Here is a 14386-nt window from a genome sequence, read left to right as displayed (position 1 = left end):
CCAACCACATCAGCAATTCCACTGATAAAAAAAAAATACCAATTATCGCTTAATAAAAGTTCCCAATGCTTGAGAACTGCTTTAAAAAAATGAAGTGGAAACTGTGAGAGGCCAAATCTCTCTTGCCCCTCTCAGATGACTAATTCCTCTAATTCCAAAGACCAGGAAATTTGGGGACATTTCGAGCAAGGTCCCCCCACAGCATGAATTGGTTTTCTGTTCGAGATGCTTCAGTGTGAGCTCATTACACTGCAATGAGCAGTGCATGGAGTGATCTGTAACAATCCTGAGCCTGGGGCCCTTTTCCATGGGGGAAATACTTGGGGTGGAATCTGCATTTTTCATCTGACAGTACAACCAGTGTGGCTGCAGTTCTGCTGTGAATCCGATGCAGGAAATACAAGAGGGTCCTTCAAAAATATTCCCATTTGCCTTGGACTGGCTGCAGAGTCTGTTTATATGGGAGGAAAAAAAAAAAAAAAAAAAGAACCTGCTGCAAAATTCAGCTTCTTCCTGGTCAAGGGCATCTATTTCATTCTCGACGTGATTCTGCCAAAACAAATATTATTTCTGAATCTTTCATTATCCCTGGGAAGGGCTGGAGCAGTGTGCTGGTCAGGGGTGCTGCAGGCCAGGATGTGCCACGATGGATGGGGGCACTGGCAGGGCAGGGAAACCCAAATCCCAGGAAAAAAAGCCAAACTCTGCTGCCTGCCAGGGGCAGAAGTGGATTGGCACACACAGAGAGTGCGGGGTGTTTGCATCAGCTCCAGAACCTGGGGCATCTGTGGGGGCAGAGACTGACCCAAACTCAATTGTATTTTATTACCACTCTATTTATATACACAATATATGATAGATATCATTTATATATTGGTAGAATTAGTCTTTTATATATATGTGTGTGTATATGTGTATATATGCATATAAGTATATAGGTATATATATATATATATATGTGTGAATATGTATATATGTATGTATATATGTAGATATATAATTGTGTATATATCTATATATATGTATGTATATATATATATGTATTTATGTATGCATGTACACATATAAATACATGTATTTATAATGCCAAGTGTGTATTTAAATTTTCGGGGTTATTTCTGTTCAAAGCCCCCCCCAGACCCCCCCAGACCCCCCAAACCTGGGGGGACCCGGCCCCGCAGCGCCCCCAGCGCGCCCTCTGTGGGGCAGCGCCGGAACTGCACCGCCTGTCCCTGTCCCTGTCCCTGTGCCTGTCCCTGTCCCTTTCCATGTCCCTGTCCCTGCCCCTGTCCCTGTCCCCGTCCCTGTCCCTGTGCCTGTCCCCCTGTCCCTGTGCCTGTCCTTGTCCCTGTGCCTGTGCTTGTCCCTGTCCCTGTCCCTGTCCTTGTCCCTGTCCCTGTCCCTGTCCCTGTCCTATCCCTGTCCATCTCTGCTCAGCCTGTCCTGTGCCTCTGTCCCTGTCCCTGTCCATCCCTGCCCCTGTCCCTGTCCCTGTCCCTGTCCCTGTCCCTGTCCCTGTCCCTGTCCCTGTCCCTCTCCCCCTGTCCCTGTCCCTGTCCCTGTCCATCCCTGTCCCTGTCCCTGTCCATCCCTGTCCCTGTCCCTCTCCCCTTGTCCCTGTCCCTGTCCCTGTCCATCCCTGTCCACCACCACCTGCTCTGTCCCCTTTTCCTGTCCACTCTTTGTTCCTGTCCCTGCCTGTCCCTGCCCAGCCCAAATCTCTGCCCCAGAACAGGATTTCCCTCCCAAAATTGGCTGTTTCCCTGGGAAAGGCATCACCTGCCCCAAACCAAGCACTCCCCATCCCCACAGAAACAAAGTCACATCCCTGAAAAAGCCTGAAAAAAACACCCATGGAGGGATGCAAATGTGGGAAAGGTTAAAGTTGACGTTTGCTGCTGCCTGCTTTTGGTGGCACATGTATTAGAGATATAAAAAAATAATAAAATACACCCAAACTGTACATATTATAAGGCTGTATTTTTATCTCAGGGTTCTGGTGACACGTACAAACCACTTGAGCTTTGCTTCTGTGGTTTATATCACCAGGAGAAACCCTTGATAAAAATACAGCTTTATATTGTACAGTGGGGTATAGTTTATTTTCCCCATATATCACACCCTGTGTTTTATTTATAAACAGACCCAAAGACACTTGTACATGCAAAGCAGTTTTTTTATTGAAGTAATTCCGAGGTATCAATAATCCTGGATTAACTAAGGAACTGCCACACAATAATTTTTGGGGGGTGGCAATGGCCTTTCTAAAGAGACATCCATGAAAATATGATAAAACACATAAAAAAATCAGTATTTCCATGTTACAATTTACGATTCCCATACTGGAAATTTCAGCTGCTGGTGGCTGGTACTCGCAGAGAACTCTGCTAAAACCACCTCAAAATTTAATTTTAATGTCTCTTGAATCCTTCCAATGGAGAGGCTACAGGAAATAAAGCTTTGGATAACAGAGCAATGCAGAAATCTGAAGGAAAACTCAAATGATAAAGGAATGTGCACTGATAAGGAAGCAACTGTGATGAGCTTTTCAGTATTTTGCCTAATTTGGCTAATCAGACTGCTTATCAAAAATATACAATTTGTCAGCAACATCTCTTCCCTTGCTCTACCAAAAAAAAAAAAAAAGAAAAAAACAAATATATTCCATCTCCCCATCCAAAAAGAAAAGGCAGGAGTTTTTTTGCACAGATCTCCCTGTGCTCCCTTCACTCCTGTCCAGGTAAAACCCAATTTTCTGCCCCAGGGAGGGGAGGGGGAGCTGGGCAGAGCCTGCTGTGCCAGCCCGGGCCAGACACCTCCTCAGGGGGAAGCTCCCACCTCACATTTGCCACGTCCCTCCCACTCCCTTATCCCTGCTTTAATGGACATTAAAAATAGAACAAAACAGGGCTGGAGATGGGAACAAAACCCAGCACAACAGGCCTGGATTGCTGGAGCCATTCTGCTGTAAAATGTAAAAACAAGAAAGGGCAGCCGAGCTGCCTCCCCCAGGACACATCCTGCTTCTTTAATATAGTGGTGCCACCACACATTTCACTTTGGATGCTGCATTATATTTCTGTGTCACTCAAATATTTACCATTTTCTTCCTGAATTCTGCTGGGTGTGCTCTGAGAGCTTTGCTATGAGCCAAGGCTGTGTGGCTGGTTAGGGATGTGCCAGTTTCTCCTTCTTCAGCTTCTCCTCCTGCATCTTCTTCTGCAGTTTCTCCTTCTGCAGCTTCTCATGGGACAGCAGCCACTCCTTCAGCAGCTGTCCCCCTCCGTAGTTGCCACTGTCCCCATTGCTACGGATCACCCTGTGGCATGGGATGATGATGGGGATCTGCAAAACACCCCCCAAAACCCAGGAGAAGTCAAGGCTGAGCCCCAGCAGCAATGGGATGTGGCCCTGCAGGGGATCTCTGGTGTTTTCCAGCCTGAGTGATGCTGTGATTGCATGTCTGTAAACCCAGCTCTGTAAAATCCAGCACTGGGATTGCAGGGACAGGGAGCAGCCACGTCAGGGCCAGCTCCTGGCAGGGCACAAACAGAAGAAAAACTGAGAATTGGGAGCAATGGTCTCCACTGTCCCTGGAGACCACCCCAGCTCTTAGGAAAAAACAGGCACAGGCAGGAATTTTCATACATAAAAATGATGTAAAGTGCTGAAAAGGATAAACCTGGGATATTAAATCCCATATATAAAATCTTCCCTGCAGCACCAGGTTCTGCTGCCAGCTGAGCCCTCAGTGCCCAGGGTGGGGAATGAAACCTCACAGACCCAAAATACTCATGAAGAACTATTTAAACTGGACATTGGGCTGGAATTGTTCCCTGGCAGGGTGGGCAGGGCTGGGATGGAATTCCCAGATTTGCTGTGGCTGCCCCTGGATCCCTGGCAGTGCCCAAGGCCAGGATGGACACTGGGACTGTGTCCCTGCCCTGGCAGGGGTGGGATGGGATGAATTCTGATTCCTTCCCACTCAACCCATTCTGGGATGCCATGATCATCCCAGGACTAGAAGATTTCTGGGAAAAAAACAGATTATTAAGAGGAGATCCCAGAGCCTCAGCTCCTCAGCAGATCCTCTCCTGCTGCAGCACCTCCATCTGCACCCTGCAGAAACTCTCTGCAGAACCAAGGCACAACTCATTATTTAGCAGCAAGTCAATCCAAAATGGGCTGTGAATTTTTCAGGAGAAGTTTGATTCCAACCTAACGAATTTTAAGAACTCTTTCCCCCCCACTTCTGCCTTCTACTCCCTATAATTTATAATCACAGATTCTGCAAAATCAATGCCAGGAGTTGCATAATGGACTGATAATGCAGAGGAGAACATAAACGTGGAGGTTTTTTTTTTATTTTTTTTTTAGATTTTTTATTACAGGTGATTATCATAGCTGAAGTACACACCATAAAAACTGCAATACATCATCTCTAATCACGGGTGTGTTTTGGTAACTGCATAGTAATGGCACTGCAGCCAACAATCACTCACCCAGAAGGGCAGTTCTCACAAATCTGGGTATTTCGAGTCAAAAATTGCAATTTATTTCTGTGTAGACACACAGACAAATCACACACTTTGCCCTCACTTATTTTAATCCCATTTAATCACACAGTTCAAGCACTGTGGTACATTTGAGCCTGGGATACACAAACCCCAAAGTAGCTGAGCAGCTGCTGGCCAGACCATAAACTGAGAGGGGTTTTTGGGAGGGTGTTCTTTTAGTTTACTTAACTAATTTCAGTGCCTGAAATTTAAAATCTTAATCTCAGCCCACATTAAATGGGAATGCACACAAGTGCTTCTTGTTGATTAAGGTTTAAATAAAAATTGCTTCCAATATCTGCTTTATTTGGAGGAGGCAATGCCTCAAGTGATTCCTGCATCTCTGACAACTCCAGAACCAATAAAAGCTTTGCTCCTTGCCAGGCCATCCCATAGTTGGTTTATGGCTTCTTCAAAGAAATTTGGGCTTTTTTTTAACAAGTGTTTTTCTGGTTTGGGGTTTCTCTGCCTTTGCAGTCCCTGCAGTTACTGCAGGAGGCTTGGCTTGAGTGACAAAACCATAATAACACACTGTAAAACATCTCTGAGGTTCATTTGCAATTCTTTAAAAATACACCCAGCAAAGCAGCAGATTTGGTGGCAAGGCTATAATCTTGGTGCAGGGAAAAAAAAAAAATAGCCAAGCAAGAATAGCCTTTATTTTCAGGTGTGGGGTTTTGGATGATCCCTGGGTGGGTGCAGGACCTGTTCACAGCACAGGGAAATGGGGCTGAGCTGCCAGCACCAAGCAAAAAGAGGAGGAATGAAATTAATGTCACTTTTCCCATGCCCAAAACCAGAGAATTCCATGCTGAGATTGTCCCAGCACAAGCACCCATCTGTCACCTCCACAGCTCTGGATGCACAAGTGGTGCAAAGACCATACCAGTGCAGTAATTTAAAAATATTGAATATTGCTTCAGTTTGGCTTAATTGTGGTGACAACGTTCAGCCTACTAAAATAATTAAACCTGCTAAAATTTATTAGGGCCCTAAGGACATTTTAGAGGGAGAACTACCCTAGTCTGGAGCTTTAATGCCTCAGCTACATTTAATGCAATTTTTATCAATAACCAAGCAGCTCATAATATTATAGTGCTGCTGAAATCTTCATGCTGTGAAATCTAATTCCTCTCCTCCACGAATCCATCACACACACAGCCCCTACCTCAAACACTGCAAAAACTTCCAAACCCAGAGATTTGTCTCCAACAACAAAAAAAAAAATCACATGAAGGAGCCCTGGGATCGATGCTGGAGTCCCTCTGATTCAGGCACCAGCTGAATATTTTCTCCAACTTCTCTTTTGTTCTTCTAGGGAGAGGCCCACAAGGGAAAGAGCTTGTTTTCACTTGCAGCCTCATCAATACCTAAATCCTGGTGAACAAGTGACACTGAGAAGCTGTAATCAATAGCTCCCTGTGCGTTTTTTTCTTCTGGTCAAATGGTTCAACACTACTGACAGCCCTGACACTGGGAACATGATGCTAAATCTTTATCAACAGCCATCTGGGTGAGTGGCAGAACAAGGCTGGGCTGGGCATGAAAGCTCCTGGTGATCTGTGAATAAACCAACTCCTCCACAATGGGTTTGTTTAGTGAAATAAAGGTGGGGGGGGGGAACTCCCTGCTCATAGGATTGATCACTCTGAACTGCTTTTAGGAAATTTCAGTGCTCTGGTTGTTCCCAGTGCACAGGCTGAGGTGAGGGAACTGTCCCATGGTGTGGCTGAAGGGCTGGAGAGCTCCTGAATCCATCCTGGAAACAGCTCAGGGATCACACTGAGACACACTCAGCAAAAATCAGTCCTGTGGTTTGCTCATGCCACAGAATCCCAGACTGGCCTGGGCTGGAAGGGATCCTAAAGATGATCCAGTTCCACTCCCAGCAGAAACAAACCCTGTGATGTGACCCAGGGTGGATCTCAGGTCATCACTGGCCACCAAAGGAAGAAAAGGTATTGGAATGAAAATAGCAGGGCAAGGTTCATCCCCAGGGAAGGGGCACAGCCCCAGAGCTGCAGGAGCTGGGACAGCAGGGATGCCCAGGGTGGGGCTGTTGGGGTCTGGGCAGGGCCAGGAGCTGCAGTGATGATCCTGTGGGTCCCTTCCAGCCCAGCCACTCCCTGATTCCAGGGATGAACACACAGGTACCCTCTGTGCCCACAGTGCTTCAGATCCACCCACCACAGTTTTCTCACAAATGCATCACTGCTCCCCCAGTGTTCAAAACATTTTGGTTGAACATCCATGAGTTAGCTCAATGTTATATCCATGACTCAGGATGGATTGGTGTAATATCCTCAGTTTTGGACAGACTGGTACCAGGACCAGGCTGGGGTGAGCCCAAGGAGCACAGACCCAGCACAGGCAGCTCTGAGTGCTGTGATCAACACTGAAGACATCTCACTTAAGGCTCAGAACACTCATTCAGGATGGCCTTGGACTAATCAGCCCAACATTCTCCATTTCCCACGAGCTCCTGTGATTTCTTTTTGATCCTCCTCTACCAGTCTAATGAGATTTTTAATTGAACTTTCTGGGTTCCCTTTGAGGACCACAGACCCTGCAATCAGTGTGAACCACAGCAAACTCTGGGAAGTCTCTCCTGCAATAGGTGAGCCATCCCCACCCTGTCCTGGGCATAAAATGAGGCAGCTGCTGCTGGCACCTCTTCCAGCTTCTTGTAAAACTGAAGGGCAGCCCAGGAATGATGTGAATGAAGCATCAGAGCTGCAACCTGTGCAATGCACACTTCCCAAATCAAAGACTAAACCTTGATTCACCAAGCTGGTGGAGAAAGGTGAGTTTGTGATTTTATCCAAGTGTTTGAGGGACACTGTGATGCCCAGCTCAGGGTTATTTCCAAGGGTCCTTTTTCCTTCCTGCCACCCTCACTAAATGATGTTTATCACAAATCCATCCACCCCAGGCTGCTCCAAGCCCCATCCACCCCAGCCCTGAGCACTTCCAGGGATGGGTTTGGGGCTTGGCCTGAGGGTTTAGACCCTGGCTGGCTGCTGAGCAATCCTTGACCTCTCAATATTTTCTTTAATCAGATTTCTGTGAGGCTGCAAGGTGGAGTTGCAAATTGGGTCAGAAAATCTGTTTTTGCAAGAGCTGAGGGTTTATATACAGAAATAACCAAGGTGAGGGGAGGGTCTGCAGTGCCACATTTTATCTTTCCCCTCATGCATAAAATCCCTGTGTCTTAGGCACAGGCCCCCTGCTCTCAGCTGAAGGGCCACAGAGACATTTCTGTGCAAATGTGAGGAGCAGGGAACAGTTGCTCACACTGAAGTGCAAAAGGAGCATGTGTGTGTGTGTGTTTGCATGTGGAATATGGATGGAATTTCAGATTACCTCCAGGAGATGAGCAGTGGCAAAATTGTGGTTTGAGATGGGCAGGACTCTCATTACAGCACTGATTTTTTTTTTTTTTAATCATCAGCTTTCTATGATGAAATATTGAGGTGGTATTATATTAATACAGCTCCTTTTCCCTACAGCTATACATTATTATCTATAACTATAGCTTAAAAATTTTTCTGCTGGGGACAGAAACCACTGCAGCCACGGTATGGGCGGGAAATGGCAATAATAACTAGGACCCCATTTAAAAAAAAATTGCAGGAGCTTTGCTGTATATTTTCAGAACTATTTTCATCCTTCCTCACAGGGGAAAAAGCAGGAATTTTCACACACCACAACCTGCTGTTACCACTACTTGGATGCTGCTGCTCCACTGCAGCCTGAGGGCAAAGCTGGGTACATTTCTAGGCAATAGCAATTACATCTCCTTTTGCACAACACTGGATTGTTATTCTTTGAGAACTGTTTCCTGTAGGTTTGCATTGGATTGCCTTATCTTAATGTACACCAGATTATATTGGAAAGCATTCCATCACATTAAAATAGTTTGTATTGTCAAGTACAATGTGGGGTATTGACAAAACACTGCTGATGCTGCTTGTAGGAAATGCTTCACAGGGAGAGCTGAGGGATGCTGGAAATACCAGGGTGGGCTCAGAGCTGAGCCCCACATGGAATTGTGAGGGTCCCCCTGGCTGGGTGCTACCCATGGGGAATTGTGGAATGAGGTGGGATTCAAGGTCCCTTCCCACCCAAATGCTCTGGGGTTCTGGGATTCTGTGGGTTTGGGGACTGAACTGCTCCTCAGACAGTGCAGGAACAAACATCCTGAGCCCCCAAACCCCCTGAGCCAGGATGGGGCTGGTCCCAACAGGCAGCTCAGGATGCAGCACCCACTGAGCAGCACACCAGCCCCAGGCACCAACCCAGGGGACTCAGCTGAAAAATGCACCTGAAGAGCCAAACCAGACAAAAGGGGAAAACACAGATCACTTGAGTGTAAGGAAATATTATCCCCAAATCCACAGGGCTGACCTAGAGTGCTGCTCCCTCCAGCTGCTTCAAACTCAGACAACTCAGCTCCAGAATCCCAGACTGGTTTGGGCTGACCCAGTCCCATTCCACCTGCTGCCATGGGCAGGGGCACCTTCCACCACCCCAGGGTGCTCCTGGCCTTGCTGCAGAATTGTCTTTGTGCCAGAGTGGACAGAATGCTTTTAACACAACCAAAACCACTCACAACCTGCCAACTGAGGTCCACATGGAAGACAAAATACCCTCCTGACCAAAAAACACACAAGGAAGTTTGACAACAACAAGAAGCTGCTGAGGAACAGAAGTATTGCTGTTCCCAACCCCATAAACAGTGGGGCATAAATCACACTAAACTGGGCTGTGATTATTGCTGATTAGCAACACTCCCTGACCTTATTCCTCATGGCAGCCCAGTTTCCAGAGCAGATAGGTGGAACCCAGAGCCCTTCAGCCTGCAGAGCTGCCAAACCCAGCTCTGATATTGCAGAGGACACAGTAGGGAGCTTTAATCTAAGCTAAGAGTCTCAGCAGCTCCATGCCCCTACACAGTTTCCTCATGATAAGCTGTGTTGCAGCCACATACCTCCATGTGAGCAATAAACGTTTGAGTTGAGAGGGTCTATTTAAAACCCAAATGCACCAAACTGAATCAATTAACAAAGTCAGACTGCAGCAGCTCTGGGCTGGAAGGTGCTGCACTCACCGGGTTGCTGCTCATGGCTCCTCCCACGGCTCTGGCTGCTCCCCTGTGCCCAGCCAGATCTGCCAGCTGCTTGTAGGAAACAGCCTCCCCAAACTTGACATCGTTCAGCAGAGTCCACAGAACCTGCCTGGTGAAGGAATCTGCAAGGGAGAAGTGCTTGAGTGCAGAAATTGGGATGGAACAGCCAAAAAAAACCCAATGCAAAGTCAGCCCCAGTGGCAGTTTTCTAATTTAAGCTGCCCTGTTATTGTGCCCTGTATGACTACATTTAAATACATGATTATTAGAGAGAGTGCTTGGAGTAACTGATCACTATAAAAAAAAAAAAAAGGATTTAAGGCTTTGATTTTCCCTGTATTTTTAATTTGCTTCCAGTACAATTATCCTGTTAGCTCGCACAATGTGGCTTTTCCCATTAAATTGGCAGAGCAGAAATTAGCATAGAGCCAAATTAAAAGGGAAGGAATAAGTGGCTGCACCTATCTGACAAAGGCCTGGCATCTCCAGCTAATTCCCACTTCAGCTGGGAGGTGGCAGAGACACCCTAGAGCCAGCACACTCTGATTATTTATAGTGGGACCCCCAAGCTACTGCTCTGCCCAGAGCAGTGACCTTGAATGTCCTGCACATCCCTAATGATACAGGGGGAAAAAATATAGAATGTATCAGCCATTATTTTAATTTTAATCCACCAACAAATTGCTTTTAAGTGTTCCAACCTGCTGAAATAATGAATAAGCAAGTGCATTAGGAGAGGTTTCCCTCCAGCATCTCAGGGTGTCACCCAGCCCAGGACTGTTTTAAGGAAGGAAAAGGAATTTTGTTTGGGTTTGAGTTGGGTTTGAACACCTCTAGCTCTTTCAAAGCACTTGGAAAAGCTCCGAGGAGCTAAGTTGTGGAAAACTTACTGAGAGGAGTGAGCTGGTGACTAAAAAAGGGGAATAAAAAAGGAAAAGAGACCCCTTCCCCCAGCTGAGAGCCTCAAACTCCCACCCTGGCAAAGAAACAAACTGATTAAAACCATTCTCTTTCTTTAGTTGTCAAAAAAGACATCGATTACCTTCTGTGGGAAAGTAGAGAAATGTGATTTTGTTCTTAAAGGAAACCCATACAGCGTTATGTGTGTGTTAAATAATAAAAATCACTTCTTAACTGAAGGGAATGATAATCACTTCATTGAAAAAAATCTGTTTAGTCTTTATTATAACATTAAGCAAATTAAACATCAGCATAATCCAGGTGATACGAGAAAAGGGTCATCAAAGAAATTAACTTTGTTGTTCATTAATTTACATGGATTAGTAGAGGGCAAAGAGATAGCAAATCTGCTCTAGTTTTTTATGATATAATTTCAAACTGTACACCATTTGTGGCAGTAGGGTGACTTTGGGGTTAATCAGACTGATTTGTCCTTTTAATTGCTTTCTATTCAAGAAAAATTCATTAGGATAATTGTTCTCTTCAAAATTCATGAATCAATTTAACTGAAGAAACCACATTAACAGCTTTGGGTTCATTAGCACAAGCAGTTGTGTTACTGGCTGATTGCTACGAGGGTTTCCTTAGGCAAACAGATTTTGTTTACTGTGATTCCTTCACAAAGGTTTATTTCAAATCCAACTGGTCCTTATTATTATTTTTTTAACCTTTTTAATCTGGCAGGATCAGCTTTAATCCCCCTGCTCAGGGGTCTTGGGGAGTCACTGCCCAGTGGGTTCTTTTAAATGGCCAGAAAATCTCTTTTTTATCCTCAATTTTGGCAGGTTGGGAGGGGGATAGAGCTGAAACTTTTGGGAACCTGTTGGAATCAGGGAGAAAATGGAGCAGAGTGCACCTGGACATGGAGCAGCTGAGGGAGGATGGGGCAGCTGCAGAGAAAACAGCCCCAGAGAGCCAAGGATGCCCAAATTCCTGGCACAGGCACAAGCTCACCCTCCTCTCCCACTGACCATCCTCTGCCACAGCCACTGCACATTTTTCACACCTCTGCTCCCACATAAAACACTCGTGGAGAGTTCAAAAAAACGAAATATTTCACCATCATGCCCATCACTTTGGAAATGTATATGAAAACTCAGTTTCATCCTGAGCAGAGGCATTAACTAGTTTAAGAGGCAAATGCTGTTATTAAAGCTCACATGCCCAGCTCACACTGCCCATGCTTTGTGCTCTTGAATATCATCATCAAACAAACACACAGGAATTCTCTGGTGCCCCTCAGTGTCCTGGGGAGGCTGAGCCATCAATGGCAGCACCATGAAATTTTTCTCCCTTCCTGCAGCAAAAATCCCCCTCCAGGTGACCAGGGTGAGCCCAGGGACACCTTCAGCATCCCAAATCCCAAAGTCCATCCTGGCCCTGGGCACTGCCAGGGATCCACAGTGCTCTGGGAATTCCACCCCAATCCCCTCCCCCTCCCTCCCAGGGAAGAATATTTACAGATAAATTCCCCTGTTGTTAATGGCTAAATGCACAGAGTTCCCCCCACCAGCCCACTGGGCCTTCCATCCTCCATGCAACCATGTTAAATCCACGGGGATGATGGAGAGAAAATCAATTTTACTTGAGCACACAGCTGTATTGTAACTTTTACACGTGTAACTGAAGGTGGGAATTAGTCCCAAAGAAGTAAAATTATTCACTTCTAACTAATAACCATGGAGTTACGAAATGGTCTGGAAGGCACTTTAAAAATCATTTCACCCCTTGCCATGGGCAGGGACACCTTCTGCTAAATGTATCTATTATATTTATTTATATATTTATGTTTGTATCTAATCTCTGCCAAGGGTTTTGGTGTTGGTGAGGGGCTCAGCCCCTGAGGATTCAGGATGGATGAGGGAAGAGCAGAGGGACCAGTTCCAGTCCCTTCCTATCCTTCTACCATCTCACCTTGGGGCCAGAAAGATTCAAAAAACCTCATTTCCCACCCTTTTAAATCTCTTTGATAAGAGGAATTAAAAGGCAGACTGATTTTTCCTTCCCCTCAACACTGATTGCTGGGAATGTTAGTTTTGTTTGCTGTGTTGGTTTATTTTTGGTGGGTTTTTTTCTTCTGCTTGTCTTTTGTTATGTTGTTTTCCCCCCAGAGTTTTGCCAAATGCAAAGACAGTTATAAACACTTTTTTTTTTTTTTTTTTTTCCACAGCCTGCCTGGGGTAACACCACCCAACTTTTCTAGTTGTTTTTTTTTTCACTCATTGGTTCTCACTGTTATTACTATTAGTAAAAAAAACCCCAAAACATTCAAAATCCCCAAATCTGCCTGAAAACAGCAGAAAACTCAAACTGGCCCTTGGATCTGGGAAGAAAAAATTCACACTCAAATTGCAGATTTTCCTGACAACAGGCAGTGGTGAAAACCATTAACCCAAGCATGAGAGAGGATTTTCAAGCAATTCTGAGACTTTTTTATTACTAAAGCCATGTTAAACTGTCACCCTACCCCAGACGACCCAGCAAGTGATATGCAAAGAGAAAATTGTTTATTCAAATGTTGTGCAGGGCAAGGCAGGACAGGGCTTGGAGCAGCCTGGGACAGTGGAAAGTGTCACCCCATGGTCCCTTCAAATCCCTTCCAGCCCAACCAGGCTGTGATTCCATGAAATATCTGCCACTTTTATTAAGATTTTATGCATTGCCTGTGCATGCATGTTTGCAAAATGTGATACAATAAAACAGGAACAGGGCTAGGATGTATAAAACTTGCTGTCTGCCTGCCATCACTTCAGTGAAAATGGACCAAAATGCTTCCTCAGAACACCTGTGACACTCAGGCTGGCTCACATCTGAGTGAGAGCTACATTTAAAACCCAATTAATGGGAGCTGCTCCTGATCTGTGCTTTAACACAGTTTCACACATGGTTCCCTTCAGATTTCTGAGGGGGTTGTGGGGCCAAATTCTATCCTTGGAAGCAAGGAACTCTCCCTGGACCCCATCCAGCAGTGTTCCTGCAGTGAAACTCCCTGCAATTCAGGGGCTGCTTCATTTGAGCAGTAACTGATATTCTGACCCATTTTTTTACACAGCACCTCAAAGCACTTTGCTACAACCTGCAGGAGCAGGTGGAATTTCAGAGCTGATGCAAATGAGGAGCTCCCCTGGATCCCCAAACCCAAAATTCCAAACCCAAACCAGGTTTTATTCAAACCACGACTCCCTTGACACCAGCAGCTGAATTTTCACACCAGATTTGGAAAGCCAGGACGGGCTGGGGCTGGATTTGGGACTCTGTGGATGGAGGAATTGTAAAGCACTTTGCCAAATCCCTGCTGGATGCCCCAGCACTCCCTGGCAGGTGCTTTGTGAGGGTCCATCAAGGAGCCACCTGAATATCCTGAGCTGCAACTGCTCCAGGAGAGGAGGAATAAAAGCTCTGGATGAAGACAGAGGAAATCTCAGTCTCTGTGCAGCCAAGGTTTGTGCTGCAGAGGGGATGGGGAGAAGCACAAAATCAGCCCCAGGGAAAGCCTTGAGCCCCTTCCAGTGCCTAAAGGGCATCAAGAGACTGGAGAGGGACTGGGGACAAGGGGTGGAGGGACAGGACAACGTGGAATGGCCTCGAGTTGCACCAGGAGGGTTTGGGTTGGAGATTGAAGGTTTGGGTGGAGGTTGAAGGTTTGGGTTTGGAGACTGAAGGTTGGGTTGGAGATTTGGGAAAATTCCCCCACCCAAAGGGATGCCCAGCCCTGGGGGGATGTAAAAACCCTGTGGATGTG

General features: G+C 46.0%; 1 protein-coding gene across 1 annotated transcript in view; it reads right to left on the bottom strand.

Annotated features, from left to right (window-relative positions):
- Positions 1–2159: 2159 nt before the first annotated feature.
- Positions 2160–14386, bottom strand: part of MGMT (O-6-methylguanine-DNA methyltransferase) — a gene marked incomplete at its 5' end in the record, with an annotated part of 113363 nt that continues 101136 nt past the window's right edge. The window contains 2 exons of the mRNA XM_079312335.1: positions 2160–3345; positions 9667–9806. Of these exons, the coding sequence (XP_079168461.1) occupies positions 3169–3345; positions 9667–9806 (317 nt within the window). The 3' untranslated portion in view covers positions 2160–3168. The remainder of the gene's footprint in view (positions 3346–9666; positions 9807–14386) is intronic.

The sequence above is a fragment of the Erithacus rubecula genome (genome assembly GCF_903797595.1).
Source record: "Erithacus rubecula genome assembly, chromosome: 9".
Lineage (NCBI taxonomy): Eukaryota > Metazoa > Chordata > Aves > Passeriformes > Muscicapidae > Erithacus > Erithacus rubecula.
Note: the sequence above shows the minus strand (reverse complement) of the source record. Positions and strands in the feature narration are given on the sequence as shown.